The 22,483-nt window shown below is 32.7% G+C and overlaps 1 protein-coding gene across 1 annotated transcript in view; it reads right to left on the reverse strand.

The window, feature by feature from the left end:
* LOC129231038 (gamma-aminobutyric acid receptor subunit beta-like) overlaps positions 1–22,483 on the reverse strand; it is a 518,639-nt gene that overhangs the window by 73,220 nt on the left and 422,936 nt on the right. Inside the window, exon 7 of the mRNA XM_054865286.1 lies at positions 18,445–18,890. Within this exon, the coding sequence (XP_054721261.1) occupies positions 18,445–18,890 (446 nt within the window). The remainder of the gene's footprint in view (positions 1–18,444; positions 18,891–22,483) is intronic.

A 22,483-nucleotide genomic window follows, 5' to 3' on the forward strand; every position in this document is an offset into this window, starting at 1 on the left:
ACAAGAAACTTCTCTCATTGATGGGAACTTTTTTAGGTTTTAAACACGAACAAGACTCAAATACAGGGCACTTACAAGCCGCAACGTCGAAGAGCTTCTCAGATGACTCTAAAAAGCACTTCAGTTTATTTTCAAAACTATCACTTCGTTTGCTTCTGGGGTATCGTTTCAAATTGACGCACTTTTCGAAATAGAATTTTAATAATTGAATTACTCGTTCCTTAGTTACGATTGTAATTGAAGCTTTTGTCCAAATACTGTTGAAGTTGTTTCAGAAACAATTGTATATATATCTGAACTGGAAGGGTCCTTTCCATTATGCATACATTTCTGTTCGCTAATGACAAATAAAATAAATTTTATGACGTCTTTTACAGTAGGTAGCTGCCGTGTAGGGTCCCAGTATAGCACAAGTAGTCTCACTACGTCTCGAACTCATTACTTAAAACTAACAGAATCGGCATATAACACTAACAATTGCAACTGTACTTTTATAGCATTAAAATTACTTTGGCTACGAAGAAAACACCCGTGAGTCAAGCCAAGAAAGCCCTCGAAACAAGTAAAAGGAATTAGAAAGTTGAAACCAAACAAGTCGAAGTTGTCAGTAACATATTGTTGCATGCAAATCGAGACGTGGCGCCAAGCTTCGTGGACGATTCTACTGCGGAAATGGGGGGTTATTCCCATATAGGCATTTACAGTAGTAATCACCATGTTTTTTTTTTTTTTTTTTTTTCTGTTCGTGTTGATATTACGAATCGCGATCTTTTTATTTCAGCTGTCGAGCTTTTATTTCACAGTAAATTTATAACTTTATTCACAGTACTTCTTTTTCAGTTGCCATAAAAATGACAATTTTTCAAAACTTTGACGATCGGTAGAGCCCTGAAGATATAGTTTTATTCTATTTGTTAAATTATTTTTGTAATTTACGATCGATTTCGCAAATTTTGAGAGGTCTTGCATTAAGAAAAAACGGAAAAAAAAATTTTCGGGACACCCTATTGTACAGGATAGTACATGGTGCACTATTGATACCACACATAAATTAATTAGAATTTGGAAGGAAAAATTAAAAAAAAATAATAATAAAAAAAAAGACGAAGGCGGCTAGTTTTTAAGGCCGAAAGGAATCACAAATTCACAAACAAAAGTACTTATAAGCCTAACTTTTTTATATTTTAAACATCAAATACAGAAGAGAAAATTGACTTGGAAAGTTCGAACAGGGTTCACATTACGTCCCGTGGTTTTTTCATCCACAACTAGAACATTTATGTGACTATTACGCTAAAAACTTAGAGTTAAAAAAACAAAACAAATTCGGTTGGGTACATCTACGCCATAGTATACTTTACATATAGTACTTTACATATGTTAAAAGATCGGCAAAAATTGCAACTGTTATATACTAAAGTTGCAATATAAAGGTATATACTAAAATTTATATAACTTTAAAAAACAAGTTTACATAAAAGCTGTTTAATGTTAAAAAAATACTTAAGAACGATCATTATATTGTTGCCATTGAGTATTATTTGTAATCGGATAAGTACTTACGTAATCATAATATCATCACCCATTAACGACACTTAATTAAATGCAATCTTCTACCACACGCTTCATATGTTGATACAACGTGAGTGAAATAAATGCAAGTATAGAGAGTTAAAACCAAGCATCAAATAGCACTGTTGTTTATTTGTCAACTATTATTCCTTTCATAAATCCGTCTTTAGAAAATACGTCACAGCAGCTTGTTAATTTAGATTCGTATTTTACTCGAGTGAATAGACCATTGAAGCTTGAGTTTCAATCACATGGGAAGCATCTGTTCCTAACAATGATGTGCTTTTAGGTGTGTAATAATACTGTTGAGGCATAGAGCTGGAGGGCAACAATAATTTGTAAGGAAGTATCTTCTGAAAATATTATTTGGATGAATTAATAACGTAATACAAATGATCTATCGGGGGTAAAAATTAAAAATTTGTTTTATGTAGTGCACTCAGAATTTTTTATTATTAAAAAACGATATAATTACTGTTTTTATTATTAAATAACTGCTGAATTCGTTATTTTCGGTCGTTAGGTAAATGAAACAATTGCGTGAACTTCGTCATATTCTAGTAATATGGTAAATTGATAGTGTTACCTTTAAGTACGTCAACCAATAGTGAACATATTGCAATGCGTATTTACATGTTTATAATACACAGCGTCTCCAAGTTTAACTTGAACGACTTATATTTCCTCAACCGTTAGTCAAATATGCATTCTTCGAATTACAAAAACGGTCAAAATTAGACGCAGAGTTAATTTATTAAAGGTTTGTCGCGAAATGAAACTAATTGTACATAACTGCAAAATCTGAATTTTTATACGATCCCCACGTTCCAGTAGTCATACTTAGGTACATACTAAAAAATGTTTACAAAAAAAAAAAAACTCGAGCCAGTTTCAATAAAAAATTCAAAGAGATATTTCAGCTCAAAATCCTACAAACCGCCATGGTTTCACATTACGGTGAAAATTTATTGTATTATTGTTATTATTATTACTATTAATTTCTCTTTTGCTTTTGAATCCCTTTAATATTCAGGAATCGGGTCTGTACGCAAATACAGATTTCCAATTTTGTCGACAAATTAATTCATAAGTTATTTTAACCATTTTTACAATTTAAAGTACACATCTAGGAGGAGCGGCTGTGGAAATCGAGATCGTTCAAGTTAAACGTGGACGCGCTTTATACGTGTTTGTGTGTGTCGTTTTCGTCAATAAGAAAAATATACTTTCTTAATACTTTGTACGTTCAGTTGTGCAAGAAAACTCCAACTGGAATAAATATTCTAGTAACGGACATAGCAGATAGTTCTCTTTTTGAATTCATGAAATGTTATTGCATTTAAATGCAATGATCCGTACGTAATATCTCAAAACGTTCACTTATTTTCAACATTAAGTTAGTTATGGTTAAATATTTGTTATACAAGTAACTTTTAGTCTCAAGATTCATTAACATTGGTAGAGCACCATCCTTCTCGCCAAACAGAGGAATTTTGCGCCACAATCTGGCACAGAACTTCATTGCGTTGCGATACAGAAGGTGTTCTATCGATGCTTATCACACATTACTCTTCAAGGTAGCTATGTATAGCAAACATTTAATCTGACAAAACGTTGGAAAAAGAAGTAACCCCCCCCCCCCCCCACCACTTCGGATTTACTCGGTATATGATCGTAAGTGAAATTGATTTTAGTAAGCGCAATTGATCATAAGTGCAATTGATTGAAGTTTAAAAAATAATGTAAAAATATGTAATAAATAAAATTATTATGTTATAAATAAAATTGAATAAAAGGAAAAAAAACACAATAGTTCGGTATTCGATGTTTCCCAATAGCTGAAAAAACAATAAATTAAACAACTTCTTTAATGTAAGTTGCTACATATCTAAAAGCTTAAAAACTACATTTTCTCTATTTTCAGTAAAAGAAAAAAAAAAAAGAAAACTTTTAAAGGCTTTCTTCCAGATAATGACAGTTATAAAACAAATTTAAAACGGACTAAAAACATTAAGCCATACCAAGTAAGCAATGATATATTATCTCTCAAGCGTCCCTTCATTTTCTAGCAATATTACTTTCGCATCCAAAGCAACTGACAGAAAAATCCCGGTATATGTATGTGCCAAGTCTTGTCAGTGTCACGTTTCAAGTGTAATAGACAGTCATAGATTTGTTTTCGAGGAAAAAGGACGTGAATTTACTGTAAAGATTTATCCCCGCAAGATTTACAATCATAAATGTCACTTAGAAAAGTAGAAAACGCAGTCTGGCACGAATAGAAAGTCATAATTTGTAGTTTTTTTTTTTTTTTTAAATATGTGATGCAATTAAAACATATAAGTTTCTTTTTAAACATTTAACACAAAGTTTGACGTTGAAGGCTGTGCTTTTATCTTCAATAAATAAGTAGTTCGGTTAGTTAGGTAAATTATTTTCATATTCTGGGTAATTCCCCCCCCCCCCCCCCCCCCCCCCCCCCAAGTAACGTACACTATATGACCACAAGTATTGGGGAACTTTCTAAAATTTACATTTTTAAGGATTTCTCAAGAAATAAGAGACCAATTGCTTTGTTATTTTTGTCACATAAAAGAGTTCCAGATATTATTTTCCAATAAAAGTTACATCATCCTTGCGTTTCGGGGATCAGTAACAAATTGAAGAAAACAAAAAATTTTTTTGATCATCATTCATCGTAATTAGCTGAGAATGTAAGTTTCAGAAATTAGCTTACTATGAACAATTATTTTACGTACTTTCGAGAAAGTATTACTGATATTCAAGAAGATATAAACATTTCTTTCAAAGCAGCGCATTTTATTTTAAAGTTTTTGGCTCCTAACACGCAAAGTTCTTCCATCAAAGCTTGCCAAACTGTTAGAAACTTCGACAACATACAAGATAAGTAAAATACTAAAATTTGAAATTGAAATGTCTCAATAATCCAGAAATTTTCATTTCTTGAAATACACATTTTCTTTAGGAATAGTTCGATACAAAAAATATTTTGATTTTGGTAGTGTAAAAAGTTAAATTCAGAATCTGTATTTAACATTGGTTTAACTAAATCCATTTATTTTATTTTTTTATTTCGGAGCTTTACGGGGAGAAAGAAATGGACACACAGATGTAAGTTTAACACATTTATTTCAACAATTCATCAAAAAAGATTATTATTTTCCTAAGCACAGAAGTCAGTATAAATACAACAACATGTGCTAAAACATCTCTCAAAATTTCTTGATGTGAAAAATAGCTAGTTCTGCATAAGGCTCAATCATAATTATCAGTTTGCTTAAATTACAAATGCTTACTTTTTTCAAAGTTTGTATCTTTTCCCTCCAAGTTTCCTCAATAAAATACTTTTTCCCAACATTTCATATAAGTTCTTGCTTAAAGTGCTATGTATTCTGAATTCTTTAAAAAGAAAACAAAACCATCAGCCCTGATGGAGGTATTTTCAGCGTTTACTGATGCACTGGTTTGTAGTTTGAATGATAGAGAATCATTTGCAAAGGAATTCCGATCGTTTTGATATCGCAGTTGAGAATGGGTTTCGATGAGTGATATTAATGCCTTCAGGGTTTAAAGGGGTTATACACCTATTTATATATTTGGAGCTATGCATATATTTATGGCAAAAAATGAGAGGTGTACTTTATATTTTCGGAGTAGATATTTCTAGAACTAGAAATCTTACGTTTTTCAAATTGAACGATGTTTAAGTTTGCTATAAAAATTACAATAAATAAAGAAAATGACAATTTATTGTACAGCAACTTGAAGTGATACATTATTTTATATTTTTAGCAGCAAATATGTACCTTCAAAAAAAAAAAAAGGGGGGGGGGGGGCTTTTTTGCATAAGGCAAAGTTAAAAATAAATTATAACTCTAATGAAACATTTTGTGTTTGATTATTTAAAATATTTTTGATTAACTGAATGAGGCAATAAAAGAATGCATGAATAAATGAATCGATAATTAAAAAAAAGAAAAAAAATAAACATTTTACAATGAACTTGTGTATGAATAAGAAAGTAAACGAATAAATAAATAATTCAGTGATGAATACAATGAAGGAATGTAAGTGAACTAATTAATGAATGAATCCGTGATTATTTGAAACGTGATTAAATTAGTAAACGAAATGAACTATTTCACTTTTCCCCGCATGATTTTGACGAATAATTGAAAATAACAATAAAAACATAAATAATCTTAATATTAAATAAACAAACCCTGAATCGATTATTAGTAAGTCTCCATAGTTATTAAACATATTAATAACAAACATTTTTCAATAACAAGAGTAACTTCTGATCAACACAAAATATTGCAATATGAGTATCAATATTATAAAATTGCTTGTAGTATTATTTCGTGCTTTGCTCTTCAGGAATATAATTTTTTGACTGGAATATATTACATGTGTTTCTACATAGTTAAATTATAATCAGATAGGGGAGATAAAAACAAAGTAAATATTTCAGCAATTCACTTTGCTCTGTTGTTTTGTTTTATCTTTTGTTCACTTCTGCCCCTCATTCCCCTACATGAAGCAATTTTTTAAGCAACAAAGTGCGGCAACATATGCATGCGTTTCACAATATGATCTACCAACAAAAATAGTTTTTTTTTTTTTTCCCCCGCAATGCGTAAATTAAATCAAATTTAGAAAAGAAAATACTATTTAGAAAAGAAAAAATTTACGTCTCTATTTAATCCAAGCAATAAAATATTGCAGCAAATACCGTACTGAACTGAACAAAATAACTGCGTAACATCAGTGTTCAGATAATGATTTAATGAATTATTCTATCCATCATTCTAAATTACAAAGATTTCCTTAAAAGTACTACTTATGACGGAAAGGAAACTTACACGACCTTTCTCAAGGCCACTCAGCTTTATTCTATTAATATTCCTGCTGCTTTCGTACAGTGAATTCATATTTTGAAGTGCTGTACCGAACTGGAGTTTTAGAAGTGAAACGTTTTATTCGATGACTTTGAAGTTCTGATCTACAAACTTTTGTGTGACGAAAGTGACGCAGTTTTTTTTTTTTTTTCCGCACATGCACTCTGCACTCTTCTCGCTATTTTTATTTCTTGCTGTCCATTTTTGCGTTGATTATTGTCTACCTCTGGCAAGTTGAGCTCCGCTGCCCTACCGATTAAACGATTCCATCTGTTGAAACATGGGTGAGGAAAAACGACTTAAGAACTAGCGGATTTTGTTTGCAGTGTTATTGCCCATTTGGCGAACAATATAATTATTCAGGTAAGAAGTAGCAAGCTGTACAGGATTTTCTCGCCAATAAGAGGGTTGCGATGTTAACCCCAACTCAGCTTCTAACAATTCATCTTTTGAATGATTACTCTCCCTTGAAAGAAATGGACTTACTCAAGGCCATAACTCAACTTCTCAGAGGTGGACAGTACATCTGTTGGTTTATCATCACAGCATCCGTTGAAGTGTCCTTGTTGTTTATAATCTTTTTTCTTCATTCAAGTATACACCTTTGTTTTCAAAATGTCTGAAACGTCTTGGTCGAATTAGATCCGGAATCCAATGGGTTCTGATTTTAGCGCTCTTCCGATTCAGCCACTGTCATTGTCAGTCAGATTGCGCTGTGCAGCAATATTAGTATGTGTGCGAAAATCACGTTGTGAAGAAAACTGGTGTCTAAACTTAAGACGTGAAATTTTATTGGTGTTTGACCGTTATAGCATTTAAAAAGAGAATTTTTCATTCGATTTATTTAAAACAAAGTTCATATGAATCTAGCGATCTTAACGAGAAATTTTTAACGATGAGCTATTATTTATTTTAAGAAATTAGTTATCTTGCTAGATATCATGGAACAGCGTTTTACACAATCTTCCATCAGTTATTTTTACGACTTTGCAAACAGCGAAAATAGTGAAGTGCATTTAAAAATACTACTTGAAACAAATCTGGTTCCAAAGCTTTTCTTGGAACCAAAATGGAAGATTGGTCGGCCTGACCTCTCGAGGAGTTCTAGGACAAGTCACTTATTCTTCGAATTCGTCAAATTGACAGGCAATACAAAACTTCCCCTAATTTAGTGGTTCCAATCTAAAAATGTCACTTCTTTTGAGTTTCTGGAGCCGTATACAGCAATTTTTTTTTATGAAGACTTATGTTTTTTGCGTAAATCTACTTAAAGAAAACAGATAATATTGTATTGTGTGTATATATGTATGTTCGTATGTATGTTCCTTATACAAAACCACAGTTCACGTCAGATCTCGAACAAATTTGGCAAGGAGGTACTTGGGTGAAGGAATGTAAGGGGGTTTTCGAACGCTGAAATTTCGAGCGCCTAACCGTTCGAATTTTCCTTTTAGGAACCGAAAAATTCATTAAATGGCTCTTTCTACCCGAAATAATTACTCGATTTTCTTGATTTAAGCCCCATTCGAAAGCCCGCAAAAAGTACCCCTGACGTCGATTTAAATCCTTCGAATTTCAAAAAAGTCAAGGCTGTGTAAAATCACGGGGAAAAAATAGATGCGTTTTTAAGCCTAATGAAACATCCATAATAAGCCAACGAGCTCAGTTTAAGTTAGCGTGGATATAACCATTTTTGATATCTTGTCAATTTTGTCCCTCGTCTGTGAACAAATAAAATTCTTGCTTTTGCTTCGAGGTAAAATGTCACCCGTTTGGTTATTATTATTTTATCTTTTTTGTGCCAGCAGAAGATTAATCAAGGATTTTAGTTGTATTACTGGAGGGGTGCAATTAATTTATTCTTGACTTTCACATTTGCCGTTCCCGAAATTTAAGAACCATTATTTTTCATTGAAAATTGTACAGTATTTTTTATATTATTTAAGCCTAATTATTAAACACACGGCACTTAACATAACTTTTGACTTTTGAGGTAGACCCCGCTAATGTCGGGTGATACAGCGAAGAGTTTTATGAAAAAAAAAGTGATGAACGTTCTAAATCTATAATTGTGTTACGCATTGAAAACACACCTCTGATCAAATACCTACGGTTCATTTTCGCTCTGCATAATTTTTGTTTTGCAATGATAAGAGTAAATATTTCAGAAGTACGATGGAAACCCCTTGCATATATGCAACATAAAAGAAAAAAGCTCGAGTCTATCAAGTGCTACTTTTATTTCTCGAATTTTGCAACGATACTTTCTTTTACAGTATCCTCCTCTGCTAGATATATCTCACGAGTTATTGGAAACATGTGTGATTTCGACAACAAGCCCAAGTCACTCCTAGGAGGGTTATTCACTAATACATCTGAGAAGTCCCAATCCAATAAAAAAAAGTTCAAGCAAAGAAAAAAAAATGCGCAGACATAATTATGAAAACATACATTTTTAGACCTTCTCTTTCAAAATTCCCGTCACATTTTTTTTTCAAACGGAAAAATAAAGCGTTTGAAAGAACCTTCATAGAAACGAGATGACGTTAACGTCTTTACAGTTTCTTTGTAAACTGCTGCCGCGGGCGCTGCTTTTACTTAATCACATTTATTATTAGAAATATGCAATATCAGGACTTTTTCTTGGAAATAAATAAATAATGGCGTTTCTCAAATAGTTTGCTTTATGTCGTGAATGCAATAACTGCTTTTTACCCAGCAAATAATTAATTCTAGGTTTTAATTATAGCGCTACCTGCTGTACCTATATTTATTGTTATTACATTTGATTTCTACTGTTAATAATTAAACACTCATGTTACGTATTAATCACCATATTTTTTAACTTGCAAAGTGCAATCTGGGAAAAGTAAGTATTATAGCGGAAAAAAATTATGTTTACGACTTAGATCTAGAGTTTTTTTTTTTTTTTTTTTGTTCTATTAATCGATTTTTCAAACGAATATTTTATGTTTCTGTAAACTATTGCAGGTTTTAAAGTTATCAATTCTTTAAGAACAATTTTAATAAATTTACCTCATATGATGTAAAGGTGGTTTTACAAAAGTATTTTATATTTAATAATTTCAAAATATAAAATGGTAATCAGTCTAGATCGAGACTGGTGTTTATAATTAATAATTCCATCATGTCATCATTTAAAGTTTTTCAAAGAATACACGAAATAAAAAACTTATGCCGTGGGCTGACAAAGGGCAGTGTCTGCAAAAATGAGTTTTCGAGATTTGAAGAAACGCGCTTTTAATTCCATACTAACAATAGGAAAATGTTGGAATTTGACGTTTCTTTCTGGCTTTTTTTCAGCTGAAACCAAATAAGTAAGCTTGTACAACAAAGCTAACGTACAGTAGATGACAAAAAAATGCAAAAAAAAAAAAAAAAAAGAAAAATTTACAGTTACTGCCCTTGACCTGTCCACGACAGTATTCGTAAATCTTCCGCTAGAGAAATAAATCATTGGTAATTGCTGCGAGGGTTTTTTAATTTATTAACTGTTACATGTACTCCGACAGTATTTGCTTGTGACAATGGGGCACGTCGTAGGTAAGCAGCGACACGTCGCACAGTGGGGCAGAAACACCAAAAAGGATTTAAAAATGTTTCTTAACCTCTCTTGCTTGTTTGTTTATACAGGCATATAATTATGGAGTTTTTTCGATTTGTTTGGGCTCAGGGTCCAAAGTTCGCCGGTTTACGCAGCTAATTCTTTTTCAGGGTCTTTCTACAGATCATTTGTGACTAATTAATATAAATTTTTAAGATGACATAAAATGACATTTTTTTAGAGTGTTTTGAAAAAAATAACTTTGAATTGCCAAGTTTTCGGTGCTGGTCAAAACCGATTTTCGACGTTTTTGTCGTTTTCGCCCCACTGTTCGTCGCCATCTTGGGGCTAAACGATGCTTTATTTCTATCTCTGCTATGGGGAAGTAGAGCGCTCTGATTCTTGATTGTAACTTCGATGTTAATTCACAATCCAGAAGCACCACAATGAAGAAGCAAAGCAAAGCATTCCATTCTAGCAAACTAAGGAAGATAGCGGCATTTAGCCCCAAGCTGGTGAACGTGTGGCTACTTTAGCGACGATCTTGGGCTTTACTAGCACTTACCTTGCTTAACCTTGAAAAACACAAATAAGTGTCTGCTAAAATTATGAAACTGAATTAAACTAAACTAAAAGAAATTCGCATAGTTACTTTTAAAATACATAAACTTTCACTGTGTTTTTTCATGTTGATATTGTTTTACTATTTTAATTAATGTTGTTTTGCATATGTGTTAACGTATATCCAATTGAACTGGTTTGTGTGTTATTTCTGCCGTGGTATTGTAATTTCGCATCTTTTGTCTGGTATATATTTAAGAATACCATTTGTTGTAGATACCATTTGTTGCAAAACAGCGCAATTTGAGATATGCATGAAAGATATATGTTTTGTATAGAAATCTGTTTCGTGTTGTAAATATTAGTTCGCTGTTTCTTTTTACGCTATAATACAAGTGATATTTCTTGGAGACCCGATAAAAAAATTATATATTTTTTTTTATTTTATCAGAGGAGGGAGAACGGATACTTTTGCCACTTCATGTATGATAAATGTTTGAATAAAATTAATGTTTTGACACATCAATTTATTACAATTTTTCAGAAAGATTATAACATAAATAATGCTTGACCATTCTATATAAATAGCAAGTCCACTTCAAAATGCATTTTTGAAATTAATAGTGCTTTAAAAACTATTTTCTTACTTTAACAGGATATGTTTTCACTATATGTAGTGAAATAAAAAATAAATGTGATATTTTTAAGTGATACAAAGAAATGTTGAAAAAAATCTACATTTAGTATGATACTACAATATTATTGATTACAGTCGTAAAATAACATGTATGGTCGTAGAATAACATTTTTGATTGTCATTTTCCATTAGTAAAACATGTAAAATCATACATGGCAGTCGTAAAACGACTGAGGGTGACTTTTTCCAATTATAAAGACATGGTTACAATTATTAAATCAACTATGAGAAGAACAACAAATGAAAACACGGCACGTATCATGTTGACTGCGCCGTCTAATAAAATGTCTGAAAATAACTAGCGTTCATGCAAAGTTCGGACTTCCGATTATTTTCAGAAAAGGAACTTTGTATATTGTAGTCGCACGTAGAAAAGCAATTATATAAGAAAATGCCAGCTGCATACCAAGTAATGAATGTAAAAGCACATGCTGTGCAGAAAGACTTGGAAAATGAGACAAAGTATTTATTTATTTTTTTCTTTTTTTCCATTAGGGAAGTTTGGTTTTATGGCTCATGAACTCGCCTCACTTTGGCATAAGCTCCTTTGAAACAGAAAACTCGCTTGCTTGTAACTTTTTTCGGGGACTTTGAGGGGTTAATGACACACTCATGTCAATGCTTTGTGACAACTAGTTCATGCAGAGCACAAAACGGCACAAGTGTTATAAAACGATTATTATGCGTTCTAATATTTTCTAATAAAGCAAATACTTTTGAAACGTATTCAAACTATACTTGTGAATTTTAGAAATCGATCAAAAAATTTTTGCCGTCATAAAGAAAACAGCGTGTAGAAGCGCAGAGTGAAGTAATGGTCAGACGCTTGTCTCTTACGGCACATGTTCCGTCCCGGTTCCAGTCGGTGGATTTTCAAGGTGCAGAAAATCGACAGTGTCCATGCCGTATGACTATGCGGCATGTATTCTATCGAGATCCATCGAGCATCCGTTTGGCTCAGAGTATTCTTGGCAAAATTAAATTCCTACAGCAATTTGGCATCAAATACAGATCAGGTGCCTCCATCTGATGGGGAAACTGGAATACGAAATTCTTGTAGTAAAAATGTTCGCAATAGTGTTGCTACATGAAAGGATTGTTGTTATATTCGGAGAAAATATTGTATTCGGATGCTATATTCTGTAAAAGGCAGTGCTGCTAAAATTGCATCATCAAAAAAAAAAAAAAAAAAAGCCAGCCTACGCTTTGCAATATTTGAACGATATTTGGTACTTTACGATACTTTAGTGCCAATACAAACTTTCTAAATTAGCTTGCCCAAACTAATTTTGATTATTTCCAGTGTCTTTAGATATAAGAAACAAAACTTTTATTTTCTTAACCCAAGCCACTGTAAAAAAAAATAAAGATAAGTTTACAGCTTGATTGCCTGAACATTACTAAGAACCAGTTTGGCGAAAAGATCGGTAGTCGCATTTTAAAAATATGCAACAAATACAATTTTTTTTTGTAGAAAAAAAACACCATGTAGTAATTTTTTTTAACGAGGAAGAGAATGTTCATATTTTATTTCTTATCACATAATAAAATGCGTATTATGGTATTATGTGACAGAAACACACTAGGCTAAATGACACGCAATAAATACGCGACAAATAAGGGAAGTATTAACCCTCCAGCTAGTGCAGTCTCTATACCAGCGCGAAAAGTCATGCGTATTTCTAAGACACACAGATAAATATTTTGCATATCTCGCTGCTGAACCTCATGTGGATAAATATATTTGTCTTTTTGCAATCTGATTTAGACAACTGGCTAAAATAGTAGTAGTGAGATAGGATAGACTGACCAGTGAGTGAACACCACCCAGTGAATGAACAGCGCGTCATTTTTTTAAAAAAAAGAAGCTTCCAAAAATTTTTTTCTAAATAAATTCACTACAAAAGTGTTCTTTATTGATATTCTAAGTTATCTGACACCTGATTCGTTACTTTGGATAGGTATTTTTTTCCTGAAAAAAATTTGAAAGTTTTACTGCCGTGAATCGTTGTTTTTCTCTTTTAAAATAATAAGGCTGGTTTCGTGCAAGCAATTATTTTGATGAATATAATTTTTATTAATAAATTTTATTTTTTAACTTTACGAAAGAAAAACTAAGTATACATATTTAGGCTATGGATTTAAATTGTTTCAGTCAATGCAGAATGCGTAGATTTTCAGGTAGAGGGGTGTTCAGTCACAGGGTTCGAAAAATTGCGAAAACCCAGTGAATGAACAATGGCAAAATTTCTTTTGATTTAAAAAGAAATTTGAAGTTTCTTTGAGAAATTTTAATTTTCTTACTTATTTGTAATGCAGATAGTTTTATATGCTTGTTTATTTAAGTACTAGTGGTACCCGCACGGCTTTGCCCGTAATAGAAAAATTAAAAGGTCTTTTGGTTCGCCTGTATATTTACAAATAATGTATGGTAAATGTTATCGCCAATTAGCTTGTACTCATGTTACGGTTCCACGTTATGATAATTTCGTATCTCGCCAATTGGCTTGTGCCCATGTTACGGTTCCACGTTATGATAATTTTGTAATTTACTCGTCCATCTTATGATATTTTTGTTCTTAAAATTGGAATAGGAAAAGAACCGCATCGAATTTTCGAAAAATCGCTTCTAGGTGCAAACCCCCATGCTACAAACTAACTTTGTGCCAAATTTCATGAAAATCGGCCGAACGGTCTAGGCGCTATGCGCGTCACTGAGATCCTGACAGAGAGACTTTATTATTAGCTTTATTATTAGTAAATTATTTAGCTTTATTATTAGTAAAGATTTCATTATATATTTTATAATTTCTTTATTTTTGTCTTTGTAAACAATGCACTTTTTACTGAGTTTTACCTTTTGTCTATCTATATCTCTATCTGTATAACAACCTACCTACCTACATCTATCTTTCTATATCTTTATCTCTCTTGATAGATAGACAGATGGATAGAGAGATAGAGAAATAGAAATATATATGCAAAGAGAGAGAATAGATAGGTATATATGTATGTATGTTTGTATATAGATAGATAAATAGAGGAAGATAAATAGATATATAGGTAGATAAATATAGAGACCGAATAGGTAGGTAGATAGATAGATCGATCGATAGATTTATTGATAGATAAATAGACAGGTAGTGGTTAACAGATAGATAGGTAGATAGAGAGACTAATATAGAGATAGATAGCTAGGTAGATATGCTGATAAGATAGATAGATAGATAGACAGGTAAAAAAAAGTAGGTAGATAGATAGATAAGTAGAGAGATATATCGATAGATAAGTATATAGATAGATAGATAGATAGATAAATAGATAAATAAGTAGATAGATAGATCGAAAGATAAGTATATAGATAGATAGATAAGTAGATAAATAAGTAGATAGATATATCGATATAAAAGTAGATAAATAGATAGATAGATAAATATATATAGATAAATATATATAGATAGCTAGATACGATATATAGATAGATAGATAGATATAGATAGTTATCTAAATAGATAGATAGATAAATAGACATAGTAGTTATATAGATAGATAGATCTTAAAGAAACTTAGTTTCTTTTTGAATCAAAATTTATCATGTTCATTCACTGGACCAATTTGTGTTTATTTACTGGTTCGAGGTGTTCATTCACTGGGTCTTTGTGCCATTTTATCTTTAAACACCTAAAAAAGTCGGAAGCGGTACCATTTAGGTTCCCGGGATTTTTTTGAGTTATTTACATAGATCAATTAAAATGTTTTAGCTATCACAATCTGTATAGTATAGAATTTAAAATTACTAGGATTTTTAAAAAATGAAATAGTGCTTAACTGTTCATTCACTGGTCGGTCTACCCTACTGGCTAAAATAGTAGCTGAGAGTCCCGATTGTTGAAGGAAGTTTTTGTTACATTGAATTTTTTATGTTTTTATAGGACGTTGTCATTACAGCAAAACAGTGTTTAAACACCTTTCTAGGTGTCATTATTATAAAAAGAAAGTTAGAAAATTTAAGGCAACAAAAACTTACTTAAACAGTCGCATGTATCTATCGAATACAAACAGTTAATGTGTAGACTGTTATTTATAACTAGCTGCGTGCCCGGCGTTGCACGGGCTACTTAAAAAATGAAAGAGATGTGCAACTCATGTTTTTGTATTACTCTGACATCAGTTTCTAAAGCGCTACGAAGTAAATAAATACGAATAATGCAAGGTTTGCATAACACCAGTAGAGCATATTTTTGTCAAAAATCTCTTTAACGTTAATCATAGTTATCAATGATACAAGTTATGAGTATTTTCAATTAATACAAAAGATGAAAATATATGCATTATCAACTATAATCTGTGCTAACGTTAAAATGAATTACATCTGATAGACTATATCTGAACTATTTGTGTACAATTACAATCAGCTTTTTACATAGAGTGACACATACCTTTTGGTTGATTACGTGAAACTAAAGCACCAAGACTAAATAACTACCAATAAGCATTAATTTAATACCAAGTCATCAGATTCCAATTTAGCTTTAGTTAAAATCCTTAAAAACAATCTTTTTTGTTCAACTCCGTTTCACAAAGAAATCTAAACAATCTTAATTTAACATGTTCTTTTAACGACATAAACTGTATTTTAAAAACAGAAACAGGAAGGAAAAAGAGAGTTATTACAATTCGAAAACTTGACTGGAAAAAGTCCAGCAAAATAAACATAATTAGTCGCACATCCTAAGTGTACCAAAATATGAGGCCGGTGAATGATAAACGTACACTACAATCAATAAACATAGCTAAAGAAACAACTTTCATATGCTGAAAAGAGTTAAGAGCGTTGAATGTAAAAAATAAAAAAAGGACAGACGATAAAATAAAGGCTATGTCCGAAAAAGGCAACCAATTTTAAACTAATTTAAAATGAAATTCTAGATGGAAACGTTGTTTTAAGATTTGGACAGCAGCCAAAAAAATCTCTTTTAAAACAATTATTAGAATTTTACTTGCTCTTGCATATGCAAAATGGCAACAGGAAAGAAATAAAAATTCCTGAATAACGTTATGTTAATTAACGTTTTAATTAATATCTCCGCTAATTAAAGTCGCACAATTACGAGATTGGTCCTATTGTTTTCTTTCGGAAATTTCGAATTGATCGGTATCTCGTTTGACTCTCGATTCGCAGCGGTTCTCGAGAAGATCGATCTTCAGACAGACAGACAGACGGACGCGAACAGATTTTAATATTATAGTGGATGGATAAGAAAATTTATGTGATGATTAAAAACGAAGGTCTAAGAGATGGGGAATAATATTTTAAGTTACTCGTTCGCGTAGCGACATTTAAGTTTAAGCTATAAATCGAAATTACCACCTAATGTATTTCTCAGTTACGTGGGCCCTCTGGATGGTTCAAAAGAGGATGAAAATAAATAAGAGAACTTAATACATGTTTTATGAATAAACCGGCCAATTTTTTAGACAAACATAAAATCATTCTTTCTGTTCAGTAGTTGCTGATTTAGTAAACTTGCTATAAGAAGAACGTATACCTAAATTTCGGATTCCAAATAGACTTAGTAAGTCTGGGACAAATGTTCTAGTCAAAATTTCCAAACTCATCGTCAAATATGTCATACATACCTTAAATAACGCGTATAATAAAGTAGGTATTTCATTTTTAGACAGCTTTCATTCTGCAGATAGGGGACGTTTTGTCAAAGGGAATTATGTGATCCGACTAAATTAACTAGTAAGTTTTTGCTTTTTTCTTCCTATTTTCTCAAATTCCAAAAATTTGAGGGAAAATGTCACACCATTACAACCAAACCGTTGAAGGCCTTTTATTGTTAGGTAAATGAGAATTATGATGAACGTTGGTTGAATAAATGTTGAGAAAGAAATGTCGATTTTGTTGCAGAATGTGCTATTGAAAGAACAGATAGCTACAAGGATATACACATTACTGAGACCGCTTAAAATATTTTGCATTTTCAGTGGTGTTGGCTTTTAAAACAAATGACGCAATTCAACTACTTGTTACAATTTTAATTGTGTTGTTCTGTATGTCCTGATTGTTATTCTGATATTCTTCACCTTGTACCACTATCATAAGCAACCTCGTCGAAATGAGACACCAGAAAATGGCTTTCAGAAACTGCACGTCTGTAACAGAGTATTTACTGCACGTCTGTAATGCAGTACCAGGCCATGCTCGTTCAATTTTTGCCTTATTCTTGCATAGTTCTTTCTAAGTGCACTTGAGGGGAGTTCTGCGCTTCTACAGGAATTTTTTTTTTCTGTCATTATCAACGTCACTAAAGACGTATTTCGGCCTCTGTATTAGAGTGCACTTCATCATTGTTGGCGCTCGGTGGAAGATAATAAACCATTGCATTCTTAAGAAATGGGGAGGGTATTAAACGCAATTAGCAAATAAAGACTTCCAGTGTGCTCCAATTCAAACAATTTGGCGCAAATTTTCTTCCGAATGTTATTTTTCATTGTAAACAAACATCGGCGTATCACGAAAAAAAATGTAGTGTTGCCAATGCTTGATTATAGCAAAATTTGCGTCTTTTGTTTTCAACCTGTATAAAGCGAAACACCAACAGTGCTGAGATGCAGTATGCATCCGAACGGCACCAGTATCACTTCAAAAAGTTGGTGAAATAAAGTAAAAAATTTGTAATACTGTCCACCTCTGGCATGTTGAGCTCCGCTGCCCGACCGATTAAGCGATTACAATAGCTGAAATAGGGGTGAGGAAAAACGGCTTAAAAACTTGCGGATTGAGTTGCCACTGTATTGCTAAACCTAACTTTTAGCAAGTGGTACAGGATTTTATCGCCAATAAAAGGGTTGCAATGGTAGCCCAACTACGCGTAACAATGCATCTTCTTACTGATTGCTCTCCCTTGAAAGACATGCACGTGTTCAAGGCCCTAGCTCAACTGAACTGGACAGTAATATGGATCGAGTGCAGTGTTTTATTATTATTGGTAGAGGAAAATGTTCAGTGAAGAAGAACTCACCTGGTTTGCGGAGGAGGGCAGTCCATCGCAGCGATACCGCTGCGTACTGACCGCCGTCCTGACGTGAGGCACCTCGGAGTTGCCAGAGACCAGCACGGCTGCGTCGCCGGGCCCGCCGTCGGCTGTGGAAGCTGCTGCTGCAGCTGCGTGGTGAGCCAGGCACCGTTGGCGATGCTGCTCGGCGATCTTGGCGATGAGCTGAGTCCGGGTCTTGCGCATGGCGATCCGCTTGCCCAGGTAGCCCACTGTGGCGTACTCGAGGAGCGAGGCGAATACCATCACGAAGCAAGTGCCCAGGTAGACGTCGATGCTCTTGATGTACGAGATCTTGGGTAAGGCGGCGTTGGTGCTGGACATGAGAGTGGTCATCGTGAGCACGGTGGTCACTCCGAGGGCCACGCGAGCCGGAGTGGCGTTCCGGTGCAACCAGAAGGAGACCCACGAGATGATGACGATGAGACCGGCGGGAATGTAGATCTGGATCAGGTAGTAGCCCATGCTGCGGATGAATTGGATTTCGCAGATGAGGCGGGAGTAGTTGCCTGGGAAAGTAACCTCAAGGTCATTATCTGAGACACTATGTTGATTACCTCGCATACAGTAAAGACTGAAGCTATCTTGACGCATACCATGAACTGGCAAATACCTTAACTAATGGAATTGTAATTGAAGTGGAAAACCAACGTAAATAAAGAACAAATTTTGTAGAAAATACATCATATAGCTATTTCAAGGCTACAATGGAGTCTCTTCATCAGTGCAAGAAGCTTTTTTTGTCGCCTGGCTTCTGATTGGTTGTCTCTCCCCCTCACTCTGAGCCCGGGGTTGACTTGGTGTTTGCTGATTGGTTGTTTGTTGTCCTTTGTTCTGAATTCCTATTGGTTGGCCCTCTTTGGTATAAATACCGGTGTCCAAGTGCTTGTTGTCAGTTCTCTCGCGACTTTCGGTTGTTTGGTTAGCTTCTTGCACTAATAAAGAGGCTCCATTGTAGCCTTGAAATAGCTATATGCTGTATTTTCTTCTAAATTTGTGTTTTATTTGCGTTGGTTATCACTTTAGTCATATTGTAGCACAAAGCTTATATGATAGTTTTTCTTTTAATATAATTGTATTTGTTCGGATTAGTCTTAGATGAAGTATCCCGCAGAAATAGCGTAAGACAGCTTCCAAGTTGGCTACGAAAACCATTTTTTTTTAAAAATTGTCTCGTGACATTTTGTCTGAACTTCAATGGAGTTAAAATGCAGTTTAAGGAGCTTTAAAAAATAAATTCATCAAATTGTTGTAATAAAACTTTTATTAGTTAGGGAGTGCCAATGAAATATCGCCACGTAACAGTAAAGAAAGAATGTCACGTGGCACTAAAGAAAGAAGCAGGTTTTTGCTCATCTTTTCTCGCGATGTATATTGAACGAGAATATTTCGCGATAAATCATTCGTGAATAAACTGTAAATTTGTTAAGTTGAAGCCTTTGCCACTTAACGGTCTGTGGACATCAGTTGTAGTTTGTATATGTTGAGTTTTAAATCAGCTTTAATCTTAATATGTATGCAGGACCTACAAGTCAAAATAATTAATTATACTATAGTGAAACAATATTTCCCTAGCACTGCTTGAATATGAACTATTACTGTAAAGCTACATCTACTAATTAAGTAAGCATCTGTCAGGAATCAAATGATTTTTATCATTAAATTAACTGCATTGATCTACTAAAAATGCTCTTAGTTCTGAAAAAAATATAAGTTTCGAAGATAATGGCCTTAATCTCTCAAGAAACATCATTCCACCAAAAGTGGAACTAACTTTGCAACGCGCGTATAATTCAATCTTAAAAAGCTTAATATTTTCTATTTTTACAATATATATTTTTATATCATGAACAGCGTTTAAAGAATGAAAAATAGATAAAAAAGCAGAAAAAAAGAAAGAAAGAAAAGCTTCTAAAGTGTTAATATATGTACATTTAATACGTAGCATACTATGTACGCTACTTTGTATTTAAAAATTACTTTCAAAGGCTAATTTGTAATATTATGTACGACAAAGATAGCATTTTCAAGAAAATATTGTAACCTAATAAACCATGAAAAAGTTGAACTATTTTGTAAGAGCATTGTATTTATATAAATTGTAAGTAGCAATTGTAAATGCATTGTGGTTGAGTTAAAAAAATATTGCAAAATTAAGGAGATACATAAATACCGGAAAAATAGAACAATTTAATCAAAAAAAAAAAAAAAATCGTAACTAGGTTAGCATGCATTATTTATAGCCTGTAATCCCTGATTTTTTTTTTAATTAAGTAACATTCCAAAGGTTTAAAAAAAAAGTTATTAAAAAAATTTTAGTCATACGAAACTTTTCTCTAAGGGATACAAGAGAGAAAAGGGCATTAAAACTAAAAAAAAATTAAAAACTAATATATACGTTTAAAAGTTACTATCGGTATTAATTAATTTTTTTCTCATATTTTTGAGAATAAAATGTAAAAACAAGCACAATAACGGTTAGATCTTTTTCGTGAGTATATGTTTCCTTCAGATTTTTTTTTTTTTTTTGTCTATTTTAGTGCTATGCTACACGAAAATGAACTATAGATAAAAAAAATAAGGTGTTTCTAACTATTGATAGGAACATTAGACAAGAAAATTCTAATATCTACAACTGCAACTACTTATTTTAAATTGCTACTTCTATGTTAAAGTTACGCTTTATGTAGAACTTAACTTTAATTTTATGTGTAAATTTGCTTGATAAATGTCTGCAAAGCAGAAGTTGAGAGACTTAGAATCAATAAAAAAACACTCAGTATTCTGTTCGTCTGTAAATATACTTCTCTAAATAAGCAATAATACTAACAATTACTTCTACACATTTTACAAATCCTGTCAGTAGATATGCCACGTTGAACATCTACTAGTAAATCCCTCCTTCTAAGACTTCCTGAGGTTAGTACTCTTTTTGAGAAGCTAAGAGCATTACAGCCGCTCTTCCGATATCACCCTTTGAGTTATTTCTTTAGTAAACACAGCTTTATGACCGTTTTATGTTCAGAACCTAATAATATGTGTTCCAAACACTGTAAAAAAATTGTGTAACCTTACTGCATAAAATTGGTGGCAGCTTAGCTACCTCCATTACTCTGGAGCAACTTAACTGGAGCAAAGTTACACATAGTTTGTGGAAGGTAATGTAACTATAGAGTAACAACTCACTCATTTCTGCGTAAGTTTGAGCTAAAATTTTCTGTATGCTTACAGAGGAATTGCTTAAAAGGATACACATCAGAGAAAATTAAGCCTTCATCTGACTTTCTAAAAAGATTCATCAAGTTCATGCTTTCTAACAACCAATATACACTAATTATTATTTAAATAAATATCACTTATTTATTTTAATATACGAACAATACATTTCGCACTAGGAGAGGAAATTATGTAATTGATCCCCGAGCAGAGAATGTGAATCTCAGACAGGTAGCAGAGGTTCTTCCAATAATTTGAATTTTTAAAAATAATTGTGACACAGACTTCAAAATTCGTGTAACGGTACACTCATTAATACTAGTAAAAACAATTAGAGAAAAGTTAAGTTTCTGTCCGACTGTCAACCCTCAATTATTTTAATTCATGAATAAGGGAATGGCCAGAGTCCATAAAAAATATTCTTGAGCTCGAAAGAAATTAGGATGTAAGGCAGATCTTAGTCCTGTTTTACGTCGAACCTGTAACTTTTTTTTTTGTAAAATTTCGGAGACCGGAGAAAAAAACTTAGTCATACGAGACTTTTCTCTACGGTATCCAAGAGAGAAAGAGGCATTAAAGCTTACTAATTTAAATACAAGTAAATACGTTAAAAAGTTACTATCTCGGTACTAATTATTTTCTCCATATATTTTTGATAACGATTAGATATTTTTCGTGACAATACGTTTCCTTTAGATTTTTTTTTGTCTATTTTGGTGCTATGCTACACGAAAAAGAATTATAGATAATAAATAAGTGGTTTCTGACTATTTACAGGAACATTAGACAAGAAAGACAAGAAGCATTTTACATTTTATATATCTACAACTGCAACTACTCATTTTAAATTACTACTTTTATGTTAAAGTTATGCTTTATGTAGAAC

The sequence above is a fragment of the Uloborus diversus genome, chromosome 10, assembly GCF_026930045.1.
Source record: "Uloborus diversus isolate 005 chromosome 10, Udiv.v.3.1, whole genome shotgun sequence".
Taxonomy (NCBI): Eukaryota; Metazoa; Arthropoda; class Arachnida; order Araneae; family Uloboridae; genus Uloborus; species Uloborus diversus.